Source organism: Sphaeramia orbicularis, chromosome 3 (assembly GCF_902148855.1).
Source record: "Sphaeramia orbicularis chromosome 3, fSphaOr1.1, whole genome shotgun sequence".
Lineage (NCBI taxonomy): Eukaryota > Metazoa > Chordata > Actinopteri > Kurtiformes > Apogonidae > Sphaeramia > Sphaeramia orbicularis.
This window is the reverse complement of record NC_043959.1, coordinates 10,250,159-10,276,400: the sequence shown is the minus strand read 5'-3', so window position 1 is coordinate 10,276,400 and position 26,242 is coordinate 10,250,159. Positions and strand designations below refer to the sequence as shown.

The 26,242-nt window shown below is 36.4% G+C and overlaps 1 protein-coding gene across 1 annotated transcript in view; it reads left to right on the top strand.

The window, feature by feature from the left end:
• The window catches only part of LOC115416963 (mortality factor 4-like protein 1), a 39,434-nt gene that overhangs the window by 2,412 nt on the left and 10,780 nt on the right, over positions 1-26,242 (top strand). The window contains exons 2-9 of the mRNA XM_030130854.1: positions 429-475; positions 577-644; positions 764-850; positions 1,142-1,222; positions 6,900-6,925; positions 13,257-13,345; positions 17,737-17,838; positions 22,401-22,489. Coding sequence (XP_029986714.1) covers positions 429-475; positions 577-644; positions 764-850; positions 1,142-1,222; positions 6,900-6,925; positions 13,257-13,345; positions 17,737-17,838; positions 22,401-22,489 — 589 coding nt within the window. The remainder of the gene's footprint in view (positions 1-428; positions 476-576; positions 645-763; positions 851-1,141; positions 1,223-6,899; positions 6,926-13,256; positions 13,346-17,736; positions 17,839-22,400; positions 22,490-26,242) is intronic.

Sequence of the window (26,242 nt, the reverse complement as noted above, 5' to 3'; positions counted from 1 at the left end):
AAATATGACCACTGTGATTTATAGAAACTGTTTGAAAACACCATGATGAGCTTTAGGAAACCCTGTCTTCACCACTCGACATGTGACATTTTATAGAACAATCACTTGAGAAAATAGTCAACAGATTAGTCAGCCATGAAACGTTTTATTGTCCAAGAATTTATTCGTGGCTTTAAATTTTTCTTTACGGTCAGAACATGAGAAACGCCAAACAGCAGCACATTTCACAAATCTGACCTTAAACACAATGAAATATTTATTCAGCATGAAAATGTTGGCTACATGACTGAACTTAAGTAAAAGAACAAGACATTAAAGCATTTGGAAGTGTTGTAATGAAGAATGTGAACAAAATGACATAAAAAAAAGTGTACATCATGATAAATAGAAATATTACAATAGCATATGCTGTTTTTCTGTGCCCTCAGGTGAAAGAGTCCTGTGCTTTCATGGGCCATTGCTCTATGAAGCAAAGGTTTGTTTCAATACTTTACATCTGCAATTGGTTTATTATTAACAGCTAAACAAATGGCATCCAACTATTGACCCAGATATGTGTGCTTTTGTGTTTTACAGTGTGTAAAGATCAACATAAAGGATAAGCAGATCAAATATTTCATTCATTACAGCGGATGGAACAAAAAGTAAGCTGATCTTCACTGTAGCCATTCAGTGTTTGTTTTTTTCCTTTGAACTGGTATAAAGATTTTTTTTATATTTTCAGAACGGCAGAGCTTCACCAGGATTTTTTTCTCTTTTACAGCTGGGATGAATGGGTTCCTGAAAGCAGAGTACTCAAATATGTGGACAGCAACCTTGCAAAACAAAAAGAACTTCAAAAGGCTAATCAGTAAGTTTGCACTTGTGTAACCAGTCAGTAGAGATGACAGGATGATTTTATTGTGTAAAACTACCACGCTGATGTCTAAAATATATTTGATCAATTTCTTTCAAATAAGGAGCATGATTTGGACTTTGTCAGTTTGTTTTTCATCATGGATTGAGTTAGAGAGTGCTTCTGACAGTCCCTTTTAAAACTGAAAAGCAACTTTAGCCTTGTCTTGAATGTGGTGTTTAATCAGTGAAAACACAGATTAAATGTATTCATTAATCTTCATGGTTTTTTTTTTTTCTTTTCCAGGGACCATTATGTTGAGGGAAAGATGAGGGGTTTAGCACCAAGCAAGAAGATTGCTGCTGTGCAGCAGAAAAATGTTGATCTGTAAGTGTCAAGGTCTCATTCGCTACATACATTTAAGTCTGCAGAATAGACCTGTTCACAGCAGACATATGGTTTTTAAAAAGACACTGGTGTAATGTTCACCGGTGCTTTGAGTTCTGTTTGAAGGATCAATTGCCCAAAATGTTCTCTTCATGTTACTGTAGATCAGTTCAATTGTATTTTTGATTTTTTTAGGTTTTTTTCCAATGCGTTATCACACTGTTAATGCAGCCATAGTCACAGGTTAAAAACTGTGTCTATACTTAGGAAAGATATTACATTAGGGCTGGGCGGTATGACCCAAAATTCATATCACGGTATAAATTGAATCCATTCACGGTAGCGGTATATATCGTGGTATAAATGTCATGGTGTAAAACTTAAAATGGAAGTGTTTCTGAATGGGTTTTGTAGTCCCTCAGCAAAGCTAAATTGATTATAAAAAAAACCAAACAAACAAACAAAACAAAGATATAATGTAATTTTTTGGAGCATTTATTGTGCAGAAGAACAACAGAAGTAAGGATAGTGCCTCAGAAGTACACAAATTCTTACAAAAGTAAAGTGGATACTGTAAACAATACTTCAAGTTTCGGTGATGAGCCTTAGGAGGCAGGTGTAGGTCAGCCTGGGCAGCCGCCAATTCTCTCTTCCATGTATATGAAAAAGCACTCACAATCTTTGTACACATGCCAACTGCTCGTTCCACATGAGGATCTTCCACACTTTTCTCTGTTAACAAAGATAAAAGTTATTAGTTTAGTTTCACCTACAGAGGATCAGACCTCTCTTCAACAAAACATAAAAATACTATACAGTTATCTAATAACTGATTAAATTAATGAATCTGAATAATTTTACACCATGGAGGTGTGAAAGTTAAAATGATCCTTATCAGTGTCCACATTGTGAATCACCCTAGGAGGCTGACACACACACACTATTGAAAATTGGAAATGCAAATCATAGTGTATAATGTTGCACTTTAACCCAGCAATGGTGAGATGCAGCCTGTGGCCGAAGCACTGCAGTCTTCTCCAGTCATTTAGCGTCACTGCCTTTACCACATTTGTGCCGTTGTCGGTGGTAATACAGACTTGGGATTCTTCCCTGAGGCCCCATGACTCCAGCGCATCCTTTAATCCTTCTGCTGTTGCCTCACCCGTATGGTCATCAGGGAAATACGAGGTCTGAAAGCACCTGCTGGCCAGTTTCCACTCATCACTTATGTAATGAATCGTGAGGCTGATATGAGGCTCCATGGTGCGATTCGACCACAAGTCCGTTGTAGTCGCGTAGTATGTTAATTCACGGAGGTCTTTCTCAACTTTCTCTCGGAGCTTGCCGTACAGTTTGGGCATTTCGGTCTCAGTAAAATACTTGCAGCTTGGAGGCTCGTATCGTGGATCAGGGGTTTTAATGATGTGTTTAAACCCGCTGTGCTCCACTGTTTGGAAAGGGACCATGTCTTTGCACAAGTGTGTTGTGATGGCTCTTGTTGTGTCATTCCACTGCGCACTCTTTCTGTCATAAAGAGTACTCTTGGAAAAGGCTTGTGCAATGGAGGTCTGTTGTTGGGTAGTGGGGGAAACTTTTTTCTTTCCTCCCGTGTTCGTAGACTGAATTGGTGTTTGAGCCGAGCGCAGCCTCTGGCTCTCTGCATACTCGAGCACATGTTTTGATTTCAAATGGTAAAATAAATTGCTTGTGTTACCTTTGTTGGTGGTCACAGTTACTCCACACATCTTGCAGATAACATTTTTCTGCTCAACATCCGACTTTTTAAACCCAAACCACGTCCAAATCACGGATGTAGCACGTTTTTTTTTTAACCAGCTCCTCCTCTGCCGTTACCGTGCTTGCGGCCATTTTCACACAGAGGCAGGTGCGATGTCGTCATCGACGATATGACGGTAGAGCACAAATCTCTACTGTGGCCAAATATATATCATTTCTACTGTCATACTGTGTATACCACGCAGCCCTATATTACATAATAAAGTGGAGGCTGTATCTGAAGTGACATACAGGGGTTGGACAAAATAATGGAAACACCTTCACCTCAAGATGATAATGCCCCAATCCATACAGCTACAATTGTTAAAGAATGGCATGAGGAACATTCTAATGAAGTTGAGCATCTCGTATGGCCGGCACAGTCCCCAGACCTCAACGTTATTGAGCATTTATGGTCAGTTTTAGAGATTCAAGTAAGACGTCGATTTCCACCGCCATCGTCTCTAAAAGAGTTGGAGGGTATTCTAACTGAAGAATGGCTTAAAATTCCTTTGGAAACAATTCACAAGTTGTATGAATCAATACCTCGGAGAATTGAGGCTGTAATTGCCGCAAAAGGCGGACCTACACCATATTAAATTATATTTTGTTGATTTTTTTAAGGTGTTTCCATTATTTTGTCCAACCCCTGTAGCATGTTGAAGTGCCTTATACAACAGCACCATCTGGAATGGACCACTTCCATTTTTACCCTCTTGAATTAAAGGCGTAGACATCTGCACTGTGGGACAAAGGTCACATATCCAGATCTATCTTCACCCTTTGCTTACACTGTCCCAGTGCTGTAGGTCTGCCACCACCCACTCTCATTTTGAAGTAATGAGAAAATTTCTTCAGAAAAATCCCACTTGTCTTGGGAGTCAGTGGGTCCAGGGTGCAGTGACAGCACGGCTGCAATAGTGTAGTTGTTTAGTTATTTTGGTGGAACATAGAAGCATGAAAAATGTGCTGAAAATATGTATATCTGTTAGAACTTGCTATTTTCAGTGTGTGATTGCAGCTTAGAAGTAGTTGTTGCAGTGGAGCTAAGGAGAATACCCATCCTGCCACTGCCAAATGGAAATATGGGCCCTTATTCCATCAGAGGAGCCAGACCACTGCATGACTGAACTGATACATACAGCAAATTTGTACAGTTTGCCTTCTCAGTTACATCACACATGTGAAAGGTGCTGTTATTTGTTAGGGAGTTGGCAACATGTCTGATATGTCACCTAATCTGATACACTTGTCATGGTAGCAGACTGAATTACTGCATCGACTCACTGCAGCCTTATGCTGCGTTTCCACTACATCACAGGTGTCAAACACGCGGCCAGTGGGCCAAAACCGGCCCTCCAAAGGTTCCAATCTGGCCCGCGGCCTGATTTTATGGAGTGCAAAAATTATACTGAAGATATTAACAATCAAAGGCGTTGAACTGGTTGTAGCCCAATGTGATCTAAAGTAAAATAACAGTCTAATAACCTTTACAATATAATGTGAACAACCTGAAAATTAACAATTTTAACAATATTCCGTCTGTTGACACATAATATTGTAGACATTCTTATTTTAGTTACACGTTCCAAACTTCAAAATTTCAACAAATTATGTTTGTGTAACATTGTGTGTAATGCCCATGTACAACTGGTAAGTTGAGGCATAATATTGTTAAAATTTAGCTTATTTTTCTTAAGAAATTACTTTTTTTTTTTTCTGGTTATTTACATCTTTTTGGTGAAAAGATAGTTTGTAAATGTAAATATTTTCATAATTTAATGTTTCTTATTGCACTAAAATGAAGAGAAAAACTGGGAGTTGGCATTATTCATAAGTTTTTATGCTATTATTTTAATGGTTTGGCCCACTTGAGATCAAAATGGGCTGAATGTGGCCCCTGACCTAAAATGAGTTTGACACCCCCGCACTACATGGAACCAGCTCGACTCAACTTGGCTCGGCTCGACTCAGTATTCCTGAAGACCATTTCCATTACAAGATACTACCCACTTTACAGTACCTGGATGCGCCGCGTTACTCCCGTGTCGTCTGTTCAGAGAGTTGCTGATAAACTCGCTCGTTGCGTGTTGTCTTGTCTGAATTTTTACGTCGGCCACCTAAGACTGAATCTCCTCGACCGACCATGGTGTAGTTTTGGGCTGTTATCATGTGGATTAATGTACCGCTATATTTACTGTCCACTTCCGAATCTGTTTTTTGTAAAACCGCGGGTCACAGAGAAAACTGTCTGACCAATCAGTGGTCTGCAGTGTTTACACGTCACGTTTTAGTATCTGGTCCCCAGTCTTGGAACCTCGGCGGAGGTGATACCAAAAAAGTAGTACCGGGTACCAGATTCCAGGTCCTTTTTCGTAATGGAAATGCAAAAAAGGCCGAGCCGAGTCGAGTCGAGTCGAGCCGATACCATGTAGTGGAAATGGGGCATTAGTTAAACCATGGCACTGGCCTTGGAACCAGTGTGTACACCTGTAAAGCCTGAACCTGACACAACTAAATGGGTGTATGGAATAGAATGTCTGTATTGTCATTGTACAGGTTCAACGAAATTTAAAAGTGCAATCGTCCTAGGTGCCATAAAAAAAGTATAAATAATGTATATAAAAGAGTATAAAAACTAAAATATAAAAGGAAAACCCTGACGGCATAAATATCTAAAAAGCAGCATAGAAAATGAGTGTTACTAGAAGTATAAAAGACACATGAAACATCCTCATATACTCTGGACAACATTCAACATTCCACACAATTAATTAATATCCAGCAGTATTCAGTGCAATTATGGCCCTGGGATCAAAACTGTTTTTTAGACGCTTTGTGCTGGACTTAAGTGTCTGGAAACGTCTGCCAGAGGGTTAAAGTTCAAAAAGTGGAAAGCCAGGGTGGGTTGCGTCTCTGATGGGAACTGTAGAGGTCCTCCAGGGAAGGAAGGAAGGGGGTGGGGGGGCAGCCGGTAGTCTTCTGGGCCATGGTGAGGACCCTTTGAAGCTCCTTCCTGTTTGCTGCCGTACAGCTCCAATACCACACACAGATGCAGGACGTCAGGATGCTTTGTATGGCCCATCGGTAAAAAGACGAGCAGTTTCTGGGAGAGATGGTTACTCCTGAGAGTCCTCAGAAAATAAAGTCTGTGCTGTGCCTTTTTAATGATGGCTCTGGTGTTGGCGCTCCAGGTCAGGTCATCCTCCATGTGCATGCCCAGAATTCTGCCTTACGCCCAAATGGCTGCTGTGAAAAAGGTCTATGATAGTCTGACAGTCTATACAACAGTGTGTATGTACCATCTAATAAAAATGTGCGTACTAGAGCTGATATTCATATTGGTTGATATCGATAAATATCACAGTAAATGTTAGATCTGAATTTCCTTTAAGTTGAACGGTTAACGTTTGTGCCTGAGTGAAAATTGGAGAAACGAAATGGTTAAACTGTTCATAAATTGCAAAAACAAGAGGAACAAACACATGTCGTCTAAGATTTGCTGTGATGTGCCTATTTGGTTTATTTCATTCATCTTGATTCAGTGTTGGAAAAGACGTCAAGATGAGCATGAGGTGAAAATGAGCAATACTTCGAAACATTTCTGAAGTTTATGGAGAGAACATTCAAAACAGTTACAATGACAAAATGTTCTCCAGAAAATGCAGGAGCTAAATTAATTTAAAAAAAACCCCAAAACAAAACAGCCCAAATGACAAAACATTTATAGAGTGATAATATTAATCATTATGATGTATTATGAGAAAATTCTACGAAGGTAATTATCTGAATCATTTTAAAGCTCAGCCCTACTCTGTACCTCTGTCATAGTGCCTCATTTTTTTTATTAACGCCTGTTAATAATAACAATAATAATAACAATGTTCTCTTTGTTTTGTAGGAAAGTGAAAAAGGCCAAACAGAAGAGTAAGTAAAATGCTTTCTACTGCTTTCTACCTTTTTCCAAATATCTACTATAGCTTCATACAGCTGTATTAACCCTTAGTGGTCTGAGCCTGTTTCGGCCCTTTTTGAGTACTTTTGATTTTGCCTTTACATGCTATATGAACAAATGTTTACTGTACCCATGTTTGGTATCTTTTTTTCAGCACAACTTCATCTATATCATCTGCCTATTATTTTTTTCACTTTAACCTACTATAAAAACATAAAAGGCCAGAAAACACAAAAAAATATAAAATCTGATTTAAAAATATTTATCATATAATTTATTGCATAAATAACACAGAGATGCTTAACGAACCTTTTCAAAGATTTTAGAAGTGAATATTGGTTCCAGATATTAGGTATATAAAATCAAAATTGTAATAAACTAGCGGCATTGTACCCGTGGCTAAAACGCCCTCCCGTCCTGCAACATCGATCGGACCCCGGACAGACAACGTGCATTATATAGTAGAATTAAAACTATACTCAAATATTTGACATAAAAGCATATCTTTACATAGGTGTTTTCTCACCCCTCCCCTCCCCACACCACCCCACTCCCAGTCCTCCTGGTTTCCTCATCCAGTTCAGGTGGGGGTCATTATCACCCTTACCTGTAATGCTAATGCCTGTGTGATGTGCTAGTCTGTGGATTAGAATCTGTAGATTCAGCCATTTTTTTCCATTTTGAAAAAGGAAAAAAAAATGACGTAGATATGGTCAGAAATAGAACGCCCCCCCCCCGACCACCACCACCTCATTTTCGGACTTTTTTTCACGTTTGTTTGCTCCGAGTTCAAATGTCATATCTCTGGTTGTATTTGCTCTATCAGCATCAAATAAAAAGTAGGAGAGTGTTTCACGTCTGCACTTTCAAATACAATTGTCCCCAGTGGTCTATGTGACTGACTTCCAACATGACGACGTATTGAAAATGTCATGTGATTCAGTCCACGTGACCGTGGACCCCTAAGGTTTAACATGACACACATGTCCTTATGTTACAGAATGGTTCTGTGTCTTCGTGAGAAAGCTTTTTCATCCTTGTAGGTGATAATTCACTGTCACTATTTGTAGTTTTACATCTAAAAGGTTAAAGCCTCTCATCTCTTCATCCATTTAACTCAAAGCACTTCATAGCTAAAAGCTTATAATGGAAAAGTTCAGAGAGGAACTGATGACAACAAAAAGACAAAAGTTCACAGAGTTTTCACTGTTATTATAGTATATATCCAGGCCTTTGGGTCATCAACAGCTAAATTAATGTTAAATTATGTTCATTTCTTAAGAGCTTCATAGCTTTAAAAAGGACTCTTCCCAGACCAGATGGCATCCGTTGGTCTCAAATGGCTGTGAAATAGGGGAAAAATGAGATGAGATTGAAAATGGTGTAATTCAGAAATGTTAACATTTTCTCTGGGGTCCGCAAAACCCCTGTGAGTAGTGCCCCACATAGCGATGTAACCATATGAAAATTTCATATCACAGTTATTGTGACCAAAATTATCACAGTTATCATTATCATCGCGGTATTGTTGAAATTGTGCTCAAAATGTTCAAAAAGTACTAATGCACACACTGAAATAATTGAACCAAGTTGAATTTAAAAAAATAAAATAAAATAATAGGCACAATGTACCTTCTGTTGCAGAAACATTCAAATATTAACCCTTAGTGGTCTGAACCTATTTTGGCCGTTTTTCAGTCTTTTTGATTTTGCCTTTATATACTATATAAACAAATGTTTACTATACCCATGTTTGGGATCTGTTTTTTCAGCACAATTTCATCTGTTTCAGAAGCCTATTATTTTTTTTTACTTTAACCTACTACAAAAACATAAAAGGACAAAAAACACAAAAAATAATATTAAGTCCAATTTGAAAATGTATATAATTTATTGCATAAATAACACACAGATGCTTAACGAACCTTTTCAAAGACTTCAAACGTGAATATTGGTTCCAAATATTAGGTATATAAAATTAAAATTGTAATAAATTAAAACTATGCTCAAATATTTGACATAAAAGCATACCTTTACACAAGGTTTTTTCCCCTAAAAGTATGGTAATCAAACACGGTTATCATGAGAATTAGAATTTTAACGGTAATACTAACCATCTGCAATTTTACCATGGTTTATCGTTATACCGGTAATCGTTACCTCCCTAGCCCCACACTAATATGGATGTTTTACGAAATAAACATCATGTACCATCAAGCACCATGGCAGATCTACAGCATGTACAGGTCATACAGGTGTCTCAGGTCACATAGGGGTTTAACGTAGTATGTGAGCTAGAGTTGATCACAGTCAGCGCTGACACATTTGGAGATGGACACATGGACCGGTGTTGTGGTGAAATCTGTTAACAAAAAGAACACACTTTTAATGACACAAATGAACACTTTTCAGTTAACTTCGCTTCATAAATTGTTGTTGCTGCTCAACTTAGTGGCAGACTAATTCCTCTGTATCTGTTCCATCCAGTATTATCTGAAATTTAAGGTATAGAATCCAACCCAAAGTTTGTCTGAGTGTTTGTAGTAGTTTGTCGTCACTTTTGTGTTGTGTGTGCAGATCAAGGTTCTAATAGTTTTGGATTTTTCATTATAGTTTAGTTTTATTTAGTTTTCACTTTTTTTTCTCTAATTCTAAATAGTTTTAATTCATTTTTAGAGCAGGTTTGCTAGTTTTTATTAGTTTTAGTTATTTTCTAAATGCTTAGTTTTAGTTTAGTTTTAGCTTTTTTTCATATCTTTTCTCTTCTTCTCCGTCGTATTCAAATAAATCCCAGACAGGACTCTGCTGCTTTCTCCCAACTTTAGTCTCCATGTTTCCAGGTAGAGTGGGGACCAGAAGACGACTGGAAACCACAAGTGACCACAAGTGACGGACCATTAAATATCATATGGTGCTCGCAGAGAAAATTGCTTGAGGGAAATAAATCAATTTTGTGTCAGTCCGACACTGACAAAGACGAAAATGAAGGGAATTTTATCCATAATTTTTATCCGTTTTAGTTAGTTTTGTAAACACACAATTAGGGCTGCTCGATTATAGAAAAAAAAAAAAATCACGATTATTAAAAACGATTGTTTGTTAACCTTAAAGTTGTTTATTTTTTTCTTGCAAAACAATGTAAGATATACTCTTTAAATATAAATAAAGCTTTTAACCATTAAAACAAAGTATGTTCACTTTTGTACGAAACCAAAAAATCTTTGAATGTAAATAAGTGTACTGTAAATTCAAGTATGTTTCCTTTTGTAAACAAATAGTGCACTGGAATTAAACTGCTATAGACTTGCCATAGAACTGTAGCAATAATAAAAAAAAAAAAACTCACGTAAAGTGCAAATTATAAATTCAAGTATGTTCAATGTAGTATGAAACATAGTAAATTCAGTGGCGTGCCGTGAGGTTTCAGTTAGGTTAATACGGGATTTGCAGCGTAAAGAGATTCGGAGACTGAAGATTGCATTGCAGACGAAGTTGTAGATGGAGTTGTTTTTTTATGTGTTTTAGTTTTTCATAAGATTATGATAAAGGTCGCGGTGGTTAAACTTTAGATGGTTTAAAAGGTTTGCTGTGTTACCGGTCGGTGCGGACACAAGTACGAAACACTTTTTGCACGTAATGGGTTTTTGCTCTTCATCAAACCCAAAGTGGTTCCATACAATTGAATTTGACTTGCCTTTTTTGTTTACCAAGCACTTCTGCTGTGATTCTCCTGCTATTTTTCCAGACCGCTAGGTACAACTTTCCTCTTGGGGTGGACCTGCAGGCTAGCTGGCAGCAGTAGCTTAGAGGGGGCAGGGCAGAGCAGCTCATGGTAGCTTGTGTACGTGTAAATTAAACAACTCAAAATTAATAATCGTTTTTTCTCGATTACATAATTTTTGTAATCGTTGCGTGTAATAATCGAAATCGTAATTGAATTTCGATTAATTGCACAGCCCTACACACAATACAGTTTCAGTTAGTTATCGTTTTTTTCTTTTAATTATAGTTTTTATTTATTTCAGTTAACGAAAATGTTTTTACAATTGTACTTTTCGTCATTTCGTTAGTTTTCGTTAACGATAATAACCTTGGTGCAGATTAAAATGAAGGTTGTGTTAAAGGGATCATTTATATCTAAACCCACTTTTATTAGTCTTTGGTTCATTTATTTGTGTATTTGGACCCTAATAGTTCAAAAAGTTTGAATTTGAACCCTCCAGATGCTGCAAAACTATCTCTATGTTCATTCTGGCAAAAACAGAGTGGATTTCTACAACCCATTTCATTTCCTTCTTAATTTGTTATGTTTTATAATTAGTTAGATCATGACATTTGCACGTATAAGGTCAAGATTTCTAATGAACATTTCTCAGAGTACGACATAATTGTCAGCAGCAGCAGTTGTAGTCCATACTGAAAAAATGTCCAAACTTCAAGCCAATTACCTCAAATGTTCAGTTGTTGGTTGAACAGGACAGAGCAGCACAGCCAACAACCTGAAGGGGGTGGAGTCATGTGCATTTAAAGGGCCAGCGCTCAAAACCACCTTTCTGGTGTCATTAGTCAGAAACAGGGTTGAAGATGGACCTGTGGAGTTGAATTAATGACGAATTCTGAGCCAAGCAGAGCATTTACAGTTTATGGAGACCACAGGGAAATGTTTTAAAATGCATAATTCCATTTAAAAAAAGCAAAATATCACTCCTTTAAGAATATTTTTAGCCGAGTATTTCAGTGTGGACTTCCAGAGATTTCGTAGAGAAAAGGATTTTTTTCATATCACTAAATGTACAGGACATACAGAGAACTGAAATTTCTCACCTTAGTAATAAAAGGAGATCTTAAAAAATCTGAATAAATAAAGTAGTGTATAAAATAAAATGCAATATAAAAGGTATAAATCAAACCTATTTACAGTAGTGTGCTAGTGCAAATGCAGTAACAGTAAAGAAGGTGGTTCATCATGGACGTTTATCAAGTGTATGGACAGGAGTGCACATGACCAACAGCAGCAGATTTGGCAATAGTGAGTAAGTAAGTAAAGCTGTATTTATATAGCACTTTTTAAAACAACATGTTACAAAGTGCTTCACATGAAGGAGAGGTAGATCAAATCAGATCAAATCAAATTTTAAGCCAATTTACAGAAACCCAACAGAATCCTCCAGGAGCAAACACTTATGACTGGTGACAGTGGCGAGGAAAAACTACTTTTAACAGCAGAAACCTGGAGCAGACCCAGACTCCTGAAGGACGGCCGTCTGCCTTGACCAGTTGGGGTTAAAGAGAGAAAGTTAACGAGGAGAAAAGAGAGAGATAGAGATAGAGAGAGACTGGGGGAGAGGGGGAGAAGGGGGAGATGCATGGATGGAACTGATGCACAGATAACTGAATTAGAACATCTATGGAACTGTATAATAAACACTATCATAACTATATGGATAATTGAGTTATGACGATGAAGGTGGAGAGAGGCAGGACCACAGCAGCAGGTCCAGAGATGATCCTAGGAAAACCTGTGATGATCCTGGGAAAACCTGTGAGGTGATAAAGCACAGAGACTCCAGGGAAGAAGTCAAGTCAGTAACATGAATTCACTGGGGCGTAAACAGAAGAGATTTAACCAAATGCGTGTTTATAAAAGTGAGTTTTTAAGAGTCGCTTGAAGGTGTCTATAGAATCTGATGATCTGATGTAATGGGGAAGACTATTCCAGAGGGTTGGGGCCAGAATTGCAAAAGCACGGTCACCTTTTATTGAGAAGTTGGAGCGGGGGATGGATAGGAGGTTAAGGTTTGATGAACGGAGTGGTCGTGAGGGTGAGTAGGAAACTAGGAGGTCAGAAATGTAACTGGGGGCGAGGTTGTGCAGGGCTTTAAAAGTAATTAGGAGTATTTTGAAGTGGATGCGGAATTTTTTTGGAAGCCAATGTACGGATGCGAGTACTGGAGTGATGTGGGACCGACAACTGGTGCGTGTTAACAACCTGGCAGCTGAATTTTGAACTAACTGTAGACGATTAAGGGAGGACTGGCAGAGGCAGGTGAAGAGTGAGTTGCAATAGTCTAGACGGGAGAAAATGAAGGTGTGGATGAGGAGCTCCAGGTCAGAAGGGGAGAGGATGTCTAGTGGGGATCATTTGGAATAAAGTGCAGAAAAAACAAGAGGCCACATTGAAACAGAGATAAAACTCTGCCCCAAACACCCATATATTGTTTCACTCAGTAAATCAGAGTAATATATGAATTATAACTGATGTTTTTTTTTTTTTTGTTTTGTTTTTTGTTTTTTGTTTTTTAGCCCCAGCGCCGGTTGAAGGTACAAGCAGTGGAGAAACACCCCAGGGTCCACGCAAGAAGAGGGTCCGGGTCGATCCCACTGTCGAGAGTGTACGTGTCAACAGTTAGAAGTGACCCCGTGTACTGGAAGAAAGTCAAACCTGTGTGATTTAAGGATGTGATACACCAGGGGTGTCAAACTCATTTTAGTTCAGGGGCCACATTAAGCCAAATTTGATCTGAAGTGGGCTGGACCAGTGCAAAAAATAACATAATAACATATAAATAATGTCAACTCCAGACTTTCCTCGATGTTTTAGACCAAAAAAAGTTAAATTATGCAATTAAAATGTTTACATTTACCAACTATCCTTTAGAACAATGTGAATAACATGAACAAACGGAAATTTCTTAAGAAAACTAAGTACAATTTTAACAATATTATGTCTCAGTTTATCATTTACACATGTAAATTACAACGTACAGATCACAGTGGCTCTGCAAATACACAAAACATTTCATAAAAGACTGAATATTGGTCAAATTACACTTCAGAAATTTCAAAATGTTCATATTTGTTCAGGTTATTTGTGTTTTTGTGAAAAGTTAGTTTTAGTGTAAACACAGTAAAATGACATGCAAATGTTTACATTTACAAAGGGAAAAATTTGGAGTTGTGAGTATTTATAGGTTATTATGATAGTATTTTACTGATCTGACCCACCGCAGATTAAATTGGTCTGAATGTGGAACCTGAACTAAAATGATTAATATCTTCAGTGTAATTTTTGCATTTCACAAATTAATCCCAGGGGCCAGACTGGAACCTTTGGCGGGTCGGATTTGGCCCTCAGGACACATGTTTGACACCTGTGTGATACACGATCCCACACATAACCAATGATCTGATACTTTTAAGATACATATAAAGCAAATACCAATGTGATAAGACTCGCCTATAAAATTATTTTGCCAGCCAAACTGAGTATCTTTGAATTGAGGATCAAATAAGGTCATAATGTCGAGCTTTGGGAAATGCTGGTCAACCTTCAACAGTCTGGTCAGCAGTTTAATTGACAATGAAAACAGTTATTCGTTGCAGCCACAGTTAAATTGAATTAAGGAAAATTAGGCAATGAGTTTTATTCAACAAGAAAAAAAACAACAACAAACGAGGTGTTTTTGGATTTAAACTTAAACGATTTGACAAATGTGGAGGTAGCACATTTAGAACAATTACAGGGATAAGAGTTTTACTCAGCATCAAAACACACATGAGTAGAGTGAAATAAAATAGCAAAACATTCCAACATTTAGTGTTTTAACTGACAATGGAAACTAAATAAACCCTATAGGAAAAATGACAATATAGAATTGTCTGCACTGTAATAATGCAGAAAACATCTTTTCCTGACACGCACTGATCAGTACATGAAGGCATAGAGCTGGACGAGTCATGTCTTTATGTCACTGACAGATTAACCCTCGGGTATCCGGGTGCACCTTTTAGGCACACTTTGTACTTTGTGTTAAAAAAACTTCATATTATTTTTCTTAATTTAAATAAGGTTAGAATTCAAAAGTTGTTCATTTTTGCATGATCTTTAAAATTCTGGCCACCAACTAAAATTTGCACATTGTAAACAAAAGAAAATTACAAGACTAGCATCTGTCTCCCAAGTGTGCCTAAAATGCACTATTTCTTCCATTTGATATGTATGATTAGGGCTGACCTTGATTTACAAAAATAAAATCAAATTAGAGCAGAAAAATAAATCAATATATAATATTTAATAGTTTGATTTATAGGTGTGCATTTTACGCACACTTGGTTACAGATGCTAGTATTTCTGAACATTTGACCTAGCACCAAAAATAATAATGCAAATTAACCGATGTTGGAGTTAATCATTGACATATGCCAGGATGAAAAAATCAAATAATATGTGATCCACTTTTTATGTAGTATATTGAAAAAAAATAATTTTTTGTGTTTTTTTGCATCCAAAAAAAAATGGTTTGTTTACATTACAAACACGGCATTTAAAGGGTTAAAAAAATGTGACAGTTATTGAGTATTGATATTTTTATTTACGGCTCAAGTTGATGAAATAGAAAAAAAGTGTAAAAGAATTAAAAACAAACTGTATGAAAATTTTTTTGATATTATTCCACAAGTGTGCCAAAAAGGCACACTTGGTGCTTAGTAAGGGCCTTGCTGGACAGGATACCAGAGGGTTAATGTAGTATTTTATGCAGCGACATATGGAGGGCCATGAAATCATTGATAAGTGTGTAATACTGGTACTTGATAATCATTTCATGTACTGCATAAATTCCCAGGTGTTATCTACAGCACATATTCATCACTTGCATGCGTATGTAACTGGAGGTGATGAAGAAGCAGACTGTTGTAGATCAGTCATTCAGGTTTCAGGTTTGTTTGGTGATTTGATGCCTGAAAACATATCACATTGCAAAAACAGCGTCTTTACATAGAAGCAATGTAATCTTAAATGTAAGCAGATTGTAGTGTATTGAGAAAAACATAAATTATTCAAAGTAGAATAAAAATCCAGCTGTAGAAAAACTGTAATAACTCTTAAAACTAGGAAAGAAAAAGATTAATCCACTATTTTTGAGAAGCTGTATGATTATGATTCCAATGAGGTAAACAGTCTTGTTCTTCTGCTGGAATATGATACAAATTCCTCAATAGGTTATTATTAGCTGTAAAACCAATAAAAAGTTAAAACATTATGATACTTATTTATCAAAACATACTTGAGAACATTATTTCTCTTAATAGAAAAGGCATGACAGAATGTTTGTTTTTCGCTATGTTTTTGGTTTGTACCCTGCTTTATTTTAAATCAGGGGTGTCAAACATGCATCCCAGGGGCCAAAGGTTCCAGTCTGGCCCGTGGGATGAATTTGCAAAGTGCAAAAATTCAGTCAAGGCTGTGGAACTCATTTTAGTTCAGGTTCCACATACAGACCAATATGATCTACAGTCAAATAATAACAGCAGAAGAACCGACAAAGTTAATGACTCCATATTTTCTTCTCAGTGTGATGTGAGAAAAAAATTACCTTATAATGACAACTTTGAATTTTTGTCTTTGTTTTAGTACAATAAATAACATTATATTATGAAAATATTTATATTTACAAACTATCCTGTAACAATAAAATGTGAATAACCTGAACAAATATGAACAACCTGAAATGTCTAAAGAAAATTCAGCCCAATTTGAACTATTTTCTGCCTGTTCCTCAGTGTTTAGTGTCTTTGTAGATCTGATCCATAATGCACATGGACAAATGAGAAGTTGAGGCAGAATATTGTTAAAATTGCACTTATTTTTCTTAAGAAATTTCAGTTTTTTCAGGTTTGGATAGTTTATAAAAGTAAGTATTTTCATAATTTACCAATGGATTTTTTTTTTTTTTTTGCTCTAAACCAGGGGTGTCAAACTAATTTTCTTTCAGGGGCCACATTCAGCCCGATTTGATCTTAAGTGGGCCAGACCAGTAAAATAATAGCATAATAACCTACAAATAATGACAACTCCAAATTTTTGTCTATGTTTTAGTGCAAAAAACCCCATTAAATTATGAAAATACTTACTTTTATAAAATTATCAAACAAAAAAAGATGTGAATAACATGAAAAAAACTGAAATTTCTCAAGAAAAATGAGTGCAATTTTAACAATATTCTGCCTCAACTTATCATTTCTACATGTGCATTATGGAACTGAACTTCAAAGACACTAAACACTGAGGAACAGGCAGAAAATTGTTCAAATTGTGCTTAATTTTCTTTAGACATTTCAGGTTGTTCATATTTGTTCAGGTTATTCACATTTTATTGTTTCAGGATAGTTTGTAAATGTAAATATTTTCATAATTCAACGTTATTTTTTGCACTAAAACAAAGACAAAAATTTGAAGTTGTCATTATTTATAGGCAAAATGTAATATTTTTTTTCCACATCAAACCGAGAAGAAAATATGGAGTCATTCTTTTTTGTTGGTTTTTCTGCTGTTATTATTTGACTGTAGATCATATTGGTCTGTATGTGGAACCTGAACTAAAATGAGTTCCACAGCCTTGACTGTGGAATTTCTGCACTTTGCAAATTCATCCCAGGGGCTGGATTGGAACCTTTGGCGGGCCACATTTAGCCCCCGGGCCGCGTGTTTGACACCCCTGCTCTAAACCAAAGTCATTGTTTATAGCTTATTCTGTTATTATTATTTTACTGGTTTGGCCCACTGCAGATCAAGTCAGGCTGAATGTAGCCCCTGAAAGACAATGAGTGATGCTTTTAAAAGTAGAATGGGTCCAGTATTAGAGGATGCAGGTTGTAGAAGGACTCTGGATGACGTCAAATATAGAAAGGGCAATGTAGAGCATCAGAGAAAAAAAAAAAAGCACAGGGTAGTGGGACACATCCAGTTTATAAAAGGCTCTCAACCAAATCTGTGTGTGTTCAGGAGGAAATGTTCACCAACAGAGTGGAAGTGAAGGTCAAGATCCCAGAGGAACTGAAGCCCTGGTTGGTGGATGACTGGGACCTCATCACTCGACAGAAACAGGTGCATGATCACACACACACACACACACATAGAGAATTTACAGCACTGTAGGAGACTTACCTTTCGGCTAAAATTTACTTAGGGGGTCAAATGAGTGGCCATTTTTGTCAAAAAAAAGTTGTAAGAAATGCATAGAACTGTGTTGAAATAATGCTAATCCATTTGTGCACAGACTACTGATATTATTTGACAGTGGAAGCTAGATTTTCAGAAATATTGGATTTTGAATAGTATGTGTAAGTGAAAACTTTTGCTGGTGGACGGACGTGACATTACCCATGATGCTCTGGTCAGTACCAATACTTTATTAGGAATAAACTTATATACTTACTATTGCTAATTCTCCTCTTATTCATAAATGTTAGTATTGTGGATCTAAAACAATAACAGCTGACACAAAAACACAAAATGTGGCAGTGAACAGATGTGACATGGTTGTTGTGGATCCCATCATACTGATGCTCGGCAGCCATGTCACCGTTTCCACAAATGATCCCCGTGCAAAAACTAGGATCAGAATTATTTATTGTATAGTTTATCATCATACTAAAGAGGAAATAACAATATAGAATTGTTATTTCTTTATAAAAATGCTTATTATTAGAAAACTGTTGATTTCAAAAGTGACGTGTGACATTCTTAATGTATGTATTGGCGTAACATAAGCAGGATGGATCAGCACCATACTCCATGTTGCAACCTGTAAAAATAAAACGTGATATGTAGGATAGAATCTGGTAAGAAAAACTGGGGAATCTAAAAGAATAGAATATTTGTTTTTCAGGTAAATTCAGTTCAAATATAACTTGGCCATTTATGACATGAAAATCTAGCATTAATTGTGATGAAATTGGACATTTTTGATCTGAAAACATAGTTCATATGACCATCAGCATGTTGCAACAGAACTGAAATCCTGTGAATTTGCGTAACTTGCATTTACCAACACAAAGTTCCTTTGGGGATTCACTTGGATTGATTTCTTATGCACAAAGACAGAAATAAGACCTCTTAGCAAATTTGAGCGCCTTTACATTCATCCTAACCTGGGTACATGTGCTTGATGAAGAAAGAATCTTGCTCAACAATTAATCTGCTGAACAAATGATTAATTTCTGTCTAATGCAAACATTCAAAGTTAACATTTTATGAAAAAATTCCTAGCCTCTGACACTGTGGCCCAGCTCTGTTCTCTCTGGTTTGTTCAGGCAGGATTCATTCAGCTGACAAAGTTCAACAACCTTTGTTCCACATCAGCTGTTCACTGTAGTTCTATATCACAAACTTCTCTTTTCTTGAGTGTGTTTACCCCATCTAAACAACACTATTAAATATGTTTAAAAATATCTTTGTGAGAATGATGTGTCTGTACAGCACACACTGCATGACCGTATCTGCTGACGGTAAAAACAGACTGAACAACAGGGTCGGACTGGTCTTGATCACTCGCCGTGTCCAAATCACGTACCTAAACAATCTGACAGTCATTAAGCTGATGATTACAAATGCATTTATCATATACGACTGCACTTCACAGTAATAATAACTATGCACTGCTGTATATTTACTTTAGTCTCTTTCTGTTGTGATTAGAAAGGATGTACCACCAGATAAATCAAAATGACCACTGACACTTTCAAAGAGGAACATTTGTAAGAACTGTTTCTGAACCTTTGTAATCATGGTCGGTCCTGAAATAAACTAGAGAGGAGACACTACATGAACTGGGTGTCACTGAATAATATGGGATTCATTAGGAGTTTGAAAAACAAAACACCATAAATCTGTTTTTTGTTCCAAAACAAGAAAGTTGGCCCTCACAGCTGTAACTGTAAGCAGAGCTACTGCATACTTCATTTTTAATGTGTCGTCACTGAGCCATTTTAATTGTGTATTCTATGAACAGACTAATCGTGCTTTTGGCTGTTACCATGGTTACCATGGCTCCTAGGGACTGTTGGCAATGTGGAATTCCACACACAGAATAGGAAAAATGTTAATTAGTCATTTAATCAAGGAATTTCACATTTTGGTGTCTTTTGTTTTCCATGTACAGGGTGCTGATGAGCAAAAATACCTACGTTACATAGATAGAAGGATAGATAGAAGGATAGAAGGATAGAAGGATAGATAGATAGATAGATAGATAGATAGATAGATAGATAGATAGATAGATAGATAGATAGATAGATAGATAGATAGATAGATAGATAGATAGATGGATTACTTTACTTTACTTTACTTTACTTTACTTTATTAATCCCCTAGGGGAAATTCAGAATACAAAATGCGGTCACTGCTCCACAAACACAGCCATACCATATCAACACTCAGCAAAGAAACAAATGCAGAGTATAAGTAGCTGTGAATAAGTTAGATTAAAAAGAAGTAGACTTAAAAGACAAGATGTATTTCTACCTATCACATAAAAGCATAGAAACATAAAATCATAGAAACCCACCCGAGGACAGAAGTGTTCCTGAGCTTCTACCTCCTATACCCCCCCCCCCCCCCCCAGCTGCTCCTCCTCCCGTCTCCTCCCACCTCCCCTCCCACTTAAAGAGTTATACAGTCTTATTGCACAAGGGTCAAACGACTTTGCATATGTTGTGTTGGAGCAACTCAGTGAGCGCAGTCTGTGGCTGAAGGTGCTCCTCTGCAGGTTACAATTCAGCCGACCCCTGATAACATTAGGTCTAGATTATGTAGTTATTATTAATAGACTGGACATCCCACTGCCTTGGCTTGTATAATCTTGGGGTTTTGTTCACGATGGAGGGAAGATTGAAACTAAGATCACCACCGTGTCAGCAGTGATGTGGATGCTGTGCTGCTCTGATGTTTACTGGTCGATCTACGTTCCTACTCTCACTTATGATCAAGGGATGTAAGGATTACCGGTATAATGTTAAACCGTGGTAAAATTGCAGACGGTTAGTATTATCGTTTAAATTCTAATTCTCATGATAACCGTGTTTGATTACCACACTTTTAGGGGAAAAAATCCTATGGAAAGCTATGCTTTTATGTCAAATATTTGCGTATAGTTTTAATTTATTCCAATTTTAATTTTCTATACCTAATATTTGGAACCAGTATTCACTTCTAAAGTCTTTGAAAAGGTTTGTTAAGCATCTGTGTGTTATTTATGCAATAAAGTATATACATGTTTCAAATGGGATTTTATATATTTTTTGTGTTTTCTGGCCTTTTATGTTTTTATAGTAGGTTAAAGTGAAAAAAATAACAGACAGATGAAATAGATGAAGTTGTGCTGAAAAAACAGATCCCAAACATGGGTATAGTAAACATTTGTTTATATAGTATATAAAGGCAAAATCAAAAGGACTGAAAAACGGACAAAATAGGTTCAGAAAACTAAGGGTTAATATTTGAATGTTTCTGCAACATAAAGTATATTGTGCCAGTTATTTTATTTGTTTGGTTTTTTTTGTTTGGTTGTTGTTTTTTTCCAAAATACAACTTTCAGTGTGTGTATTAGTATTTTTTGAACATTTTGAGCACACTTTCAACAATACCACGATAATAATGATAACCATGATAATTTTGGTCACAGTAACCATGATACGAAATTTTCATATGGTTACATCCCCACTACCTGTGAGATAGCGACAGAAAGAATGAGACTGCAGCAGCAGTAGAAATGAGTTTCCTCCACTGGGTGGCTGGGCTCTCCTCGTAGGTTTCTGCTGTTATGACCCAGAGCCTGATAAATGGTAGAAAATCAATGATCGACATTTCATTTTCATTTCCATTCAGCTCTGGATGTGAAATAAAACACATTTATAAAAAAAAGTTGACTCTTTCAGAGTTAAAAGTTAACTCACTATTATCCCTGTAGGGAAATTATGTCTCAGCATTTTGCCCATCCTAATACACACCCAGGATTAGCATAAAGATATCAGCCCTGGCTCGCATTTCTGATTTGGAAACCGACAATGAACATATGTGTTTTTCCAAACGAAAAAAAAAAAAAAAAATCAGAGAAACAATCAGTGGAGAAAAAAAAGGAACAATGATCAGTATTTTATTGACTTTAGCTTATTTTCATTTAAAAAGGAAGAGGTTTCTGGCTTTTAAATGCCAAACTGATTTACTGATAATGCATATGAACCAAGGGTTATCTGATCACCTAAATCAATCAACTCATTCAGGGCTTCTGTTTTCACTCCTGGTCTGGGAAAGTTGCATTAAAATTGTCCTAATACTATCTGGGGTACCGTATGTTCCTAAAATAAAGATGTTGATGACATTTTTAGATGCCATTTAACACAGTGAACATAACTCGGATGTCAGCAGCAGATTGTCCTTCATAATATAATGAGGAAAGTGTGTCGGTGTCATTTTTAGAGTGTTGGTGTCATTTCTGATCTGCAGCAGCACTTACAAATTATAAGGTGAATTATAGACAACCAGACAATTACACTAGACCTTGGCTTCAAAGTGAGAGAAACAATTAAAAAAAAAAAAAGTAATGTAATTATGTGAGTGATTTATGTACTTGGTCAAAGATTTGTTAACAACATGTTTCCGTTTTGTAGTTGTTTCATCTGCCTGCAAAGAAGAATGTAGAGATTGTCTTGGAGGACTATGCAAACTATAAGAAATCAAAAGGAAACTCTGACAACAAGTAAGAATATATACCTTGACTTTTACATGATAATAGAGAATAAAAAAAACATTAGTTTTCTGTGATATTCTGTTCGATGTCCCGCTCACCCAGATCCCAATCCCACTGTGTGCATGTCTGGAACATTGGGTTATGGGAAGAAGTCCAACTAGTTTCCATGTAATCTTCTGTAATTTAAGCAACATGTTACCACTTGTGCTGATTGTGTCATGTAAAATTGAACATAATTGGAGCCCCTCGTCTACATTGTGCAAAATGTAAATGTCTTTTTTGTTCTGCTGGCCACATATTCATGTCCCCATAATGGAGTTTTGGGGATGTAATGGTTTTACCCTGAACTCTGACAGATCCACTGCCACCGAATATCCTTTGTGTGAATGTGATAAGTAGGACAGATTTGGTTGGGTTTCTTCTCCCTCGATAATTCTCATAGTTAGTGCTGTTAGAAAATATCGGTTCTGCAGTATATCGTGATATTTCATTTCACAATACTGTATCGATATTTAAAAGTACTGTATCGATATTATTAGGTATTTATTCAAATGAAGATATGGCGGAGGTTCATTTTTGTTTTTTGGTTTTCTTTATTGTTTTTATCTTATTTATTATAATTTAACACTGTTTTATTAAATAATGGTTATTTGAATCATCCTAAAAGCACTTTTTACTGTTTGAGAGGCAGATCTTAGTTCCTTTGTTGGATTGCACAAAAATAATGTTATGATGTTGGATATGAACTAATAGAACATGAACATTTGAGCAGGATCTTAAACTGTAATGTCTGTAAAACAGAATTTAAGTTTTAACACAGGAAGACTTTGTGATATAGCATTAGATCCTGTTTTGATCAAATAAAAGTGTGTTTGGTATGTATGCATATTTCTGGTGTAATTCGTTCTTCCAGGAAAAAAATCTTAAAAATATATAAAAATCTTAAAAATATATATGAATAAATGAATGTAAAATGAATAAATGATAATAAAAATAATAAAAAAAATCTTAAAAAAAAAAAGCCTTTTTAACAGTATCGTGATATATCGTATCGTGTGTTATGATTTGTATCGTATCGCCAGATTCTTGCCAATACACACCCCTAATCATGGTGGACCCCTAGTGGAAGAACCCTTTGGATTTCAGCTTCTCTATGAGTATTATAAGTCATCCAAATGGGGGCACTGAAGTTGAAAATCTGTTTTTGACATAAATCAAGCAATAATTGGTCAGTTGAGATAAACTTTGGCTCATATTGATCGTCTTACAAATGTCCATGTTCTGTCGACCATCCAGAGTTCATATAGGGTCATTTTCATTCACTAGGTGGAGTTTTGAGGAAAATTGGTTCTCTGACCATTATTCTGTCACTATCAGGTCAATGTAACTCTAATTGAGTTTGATCGTCTAACAGTTCTTTCTTCATGCCACTGCCTTGTGTTTCCATGATGTCCTATTTTGACACCAGGTGGTGTGTTTTTTCCAAATGGCTGGAGGAGCTTCTGTTGAAAAATCTGTTTTTTTGGACATTATGAAGGAAATAGTAGGCCAGTCAACCTCAAACATATTGATTGGATATTTCTATATAATGTCACATTTCATAATAAATCTATCAACAATCTACTTCAGTTAAGTTGGTATCTTTTGTACACTGTGTTGTTTATTTGCTTTATTATATAGCAGAGAATTGGGAGGATTTTGCTGTCAGCCCCCGACTGCATGAGCCTCATTGTTTAGGCTGTTTCCTAAATTCTGTTTGATTCAGTGGACATGGAAAGGTGACTGTTTACAAAAATAAATGAGCAGTAAGTGTTGAGTATTTCTTGTATTATGAAAAAGTAGTTGATGACAGTAACTGTGTTTGCTTGACAGGTGGCTTCATGAGTGCAGGTCATATCCTGCATTACTTTAACTAATCAACAGTAAACTCACATAAAACAATGTATTTCAAATGTTAAATTAATATTGTACATCCATTTAACCTTTATTTAATCTCAGGACACATGGAGCCAAACGCTTCATTTACATTTAACAGAGAAAACACAGAAAACAGTGTTGTTTTGTGTTTGATCACTGTCCCATTGTTATTCACCTCAGGCCATTTTTCTGATATACTGTATTTTATGTTTCTTTAATGTCCAACAGTATGATATCAGAAATTCAATGTTCCTTTCAGATGATTGTGGAGAGAACCGATTGTAATGTTTAGTAGTTTATACTTAAAATAGTTCTATACAAAGTGCAGTGATTAAAATGCACAGCCTGGACAAAAAAAAGTCCTCACGTGGATTTAACTGAGCCAATAGTTAAGATCATTCCACTGGATAATTATGACAGTGATTAATATGTGTCAGCTGCTACAAACACTTTAACCCAAACTGCTGCTGTGAGTACCTTCTAGTTTCTTAAACAACCATCGGTTTGATAGAAGCAGAAAGATTTGATGCTGTTTCAATGGAAAAAATGTGGTCTGATGAGTCCAGACTGACCCTTTTCTAGAGTGATGAAAAGAAGTTATTACCCATCATACCAGGGCTGCACCATTAATCGATTTTAAATAGAAAATCGATTTTTTATTAGGATGATTTTAAAAAAGGGAAATAGTCAAATCGATATCATCTTTCTCGTGCCTCCGGGCCGTGTGCCTGTGGTCTACCGTAGGCTCCTCCTCCTATCTGTTACAGCGGTCTGTCACAGAAGTCCATGTAATGAACACGGACGTTACACTGGTCTCCTCCACGCACGGATTCCCCAATTTAAATAGAACCGCATGTGGATCACTCATATTTAAATAGAACTGCATGTGGATCACTCATATTTAAATAGAACTGCATGTGGATCACTCATATTTAAATAGAACTGCATGTGGATCACTCATATTTTAATACAACCACATGTGGATCACTCGTATTTAAATAGAACCACATGTGGATCACTCGTATTTAAATAGAACCGCATGTGGATCACTCATATTTAAATAGAACTGCATGTGGATCACTCATATTTTAATACAACCACATGTGGATCACTCGTATTTAAATAGAACCACATGTGGATCACTCATATTTAAATAGAACCGCATGTGGATCACTCATATTTAAATAGAACCGCATGTGGATCACTCATATTTTAATACAACCACATGTGGATCACTCGTATTTAAATAGAACCACATGTGGATCACTCGTATTTAAATAGAACCACATGTGGATCACTCATATTTTAATACAACCACATGTGGATCACTCGTATTTAAATAGAACCACATGTGGATCACTCATATTTAAATAGAACCACATGTGGATCACTCATATTTAAATAGAACCCATGTGGATCACTCTTATTTAAATAGAACCACATGTGGATCACTCATATTTAAACAGAACCACATGTGGATCACTCGTATTTAAATAGAACCACATGTGGATCACTCGTATTTGAATAGAACCACATGTGGATCACTCATATTTAAATAGAACCCATGTGGATCACTCGTATTTAAATAGAACCACATGTGGATCACTCATATTTTAATACAACCACATGTGGATCACTCGTATTTAAATAGAACCACATGTGGATCACTCATATTTAAATAGAACCCATGTGGATCACTCATATTTAAATAGAACCACATGTGGATCACTCATATTTAAACAGAACCACATGTGGATCACTCGTATTTAAATAGAACCACATGTGGATCACTCGTATTTGAATAGAACCACATGTGGATCACTCATATTTAAATAGAACCCATGT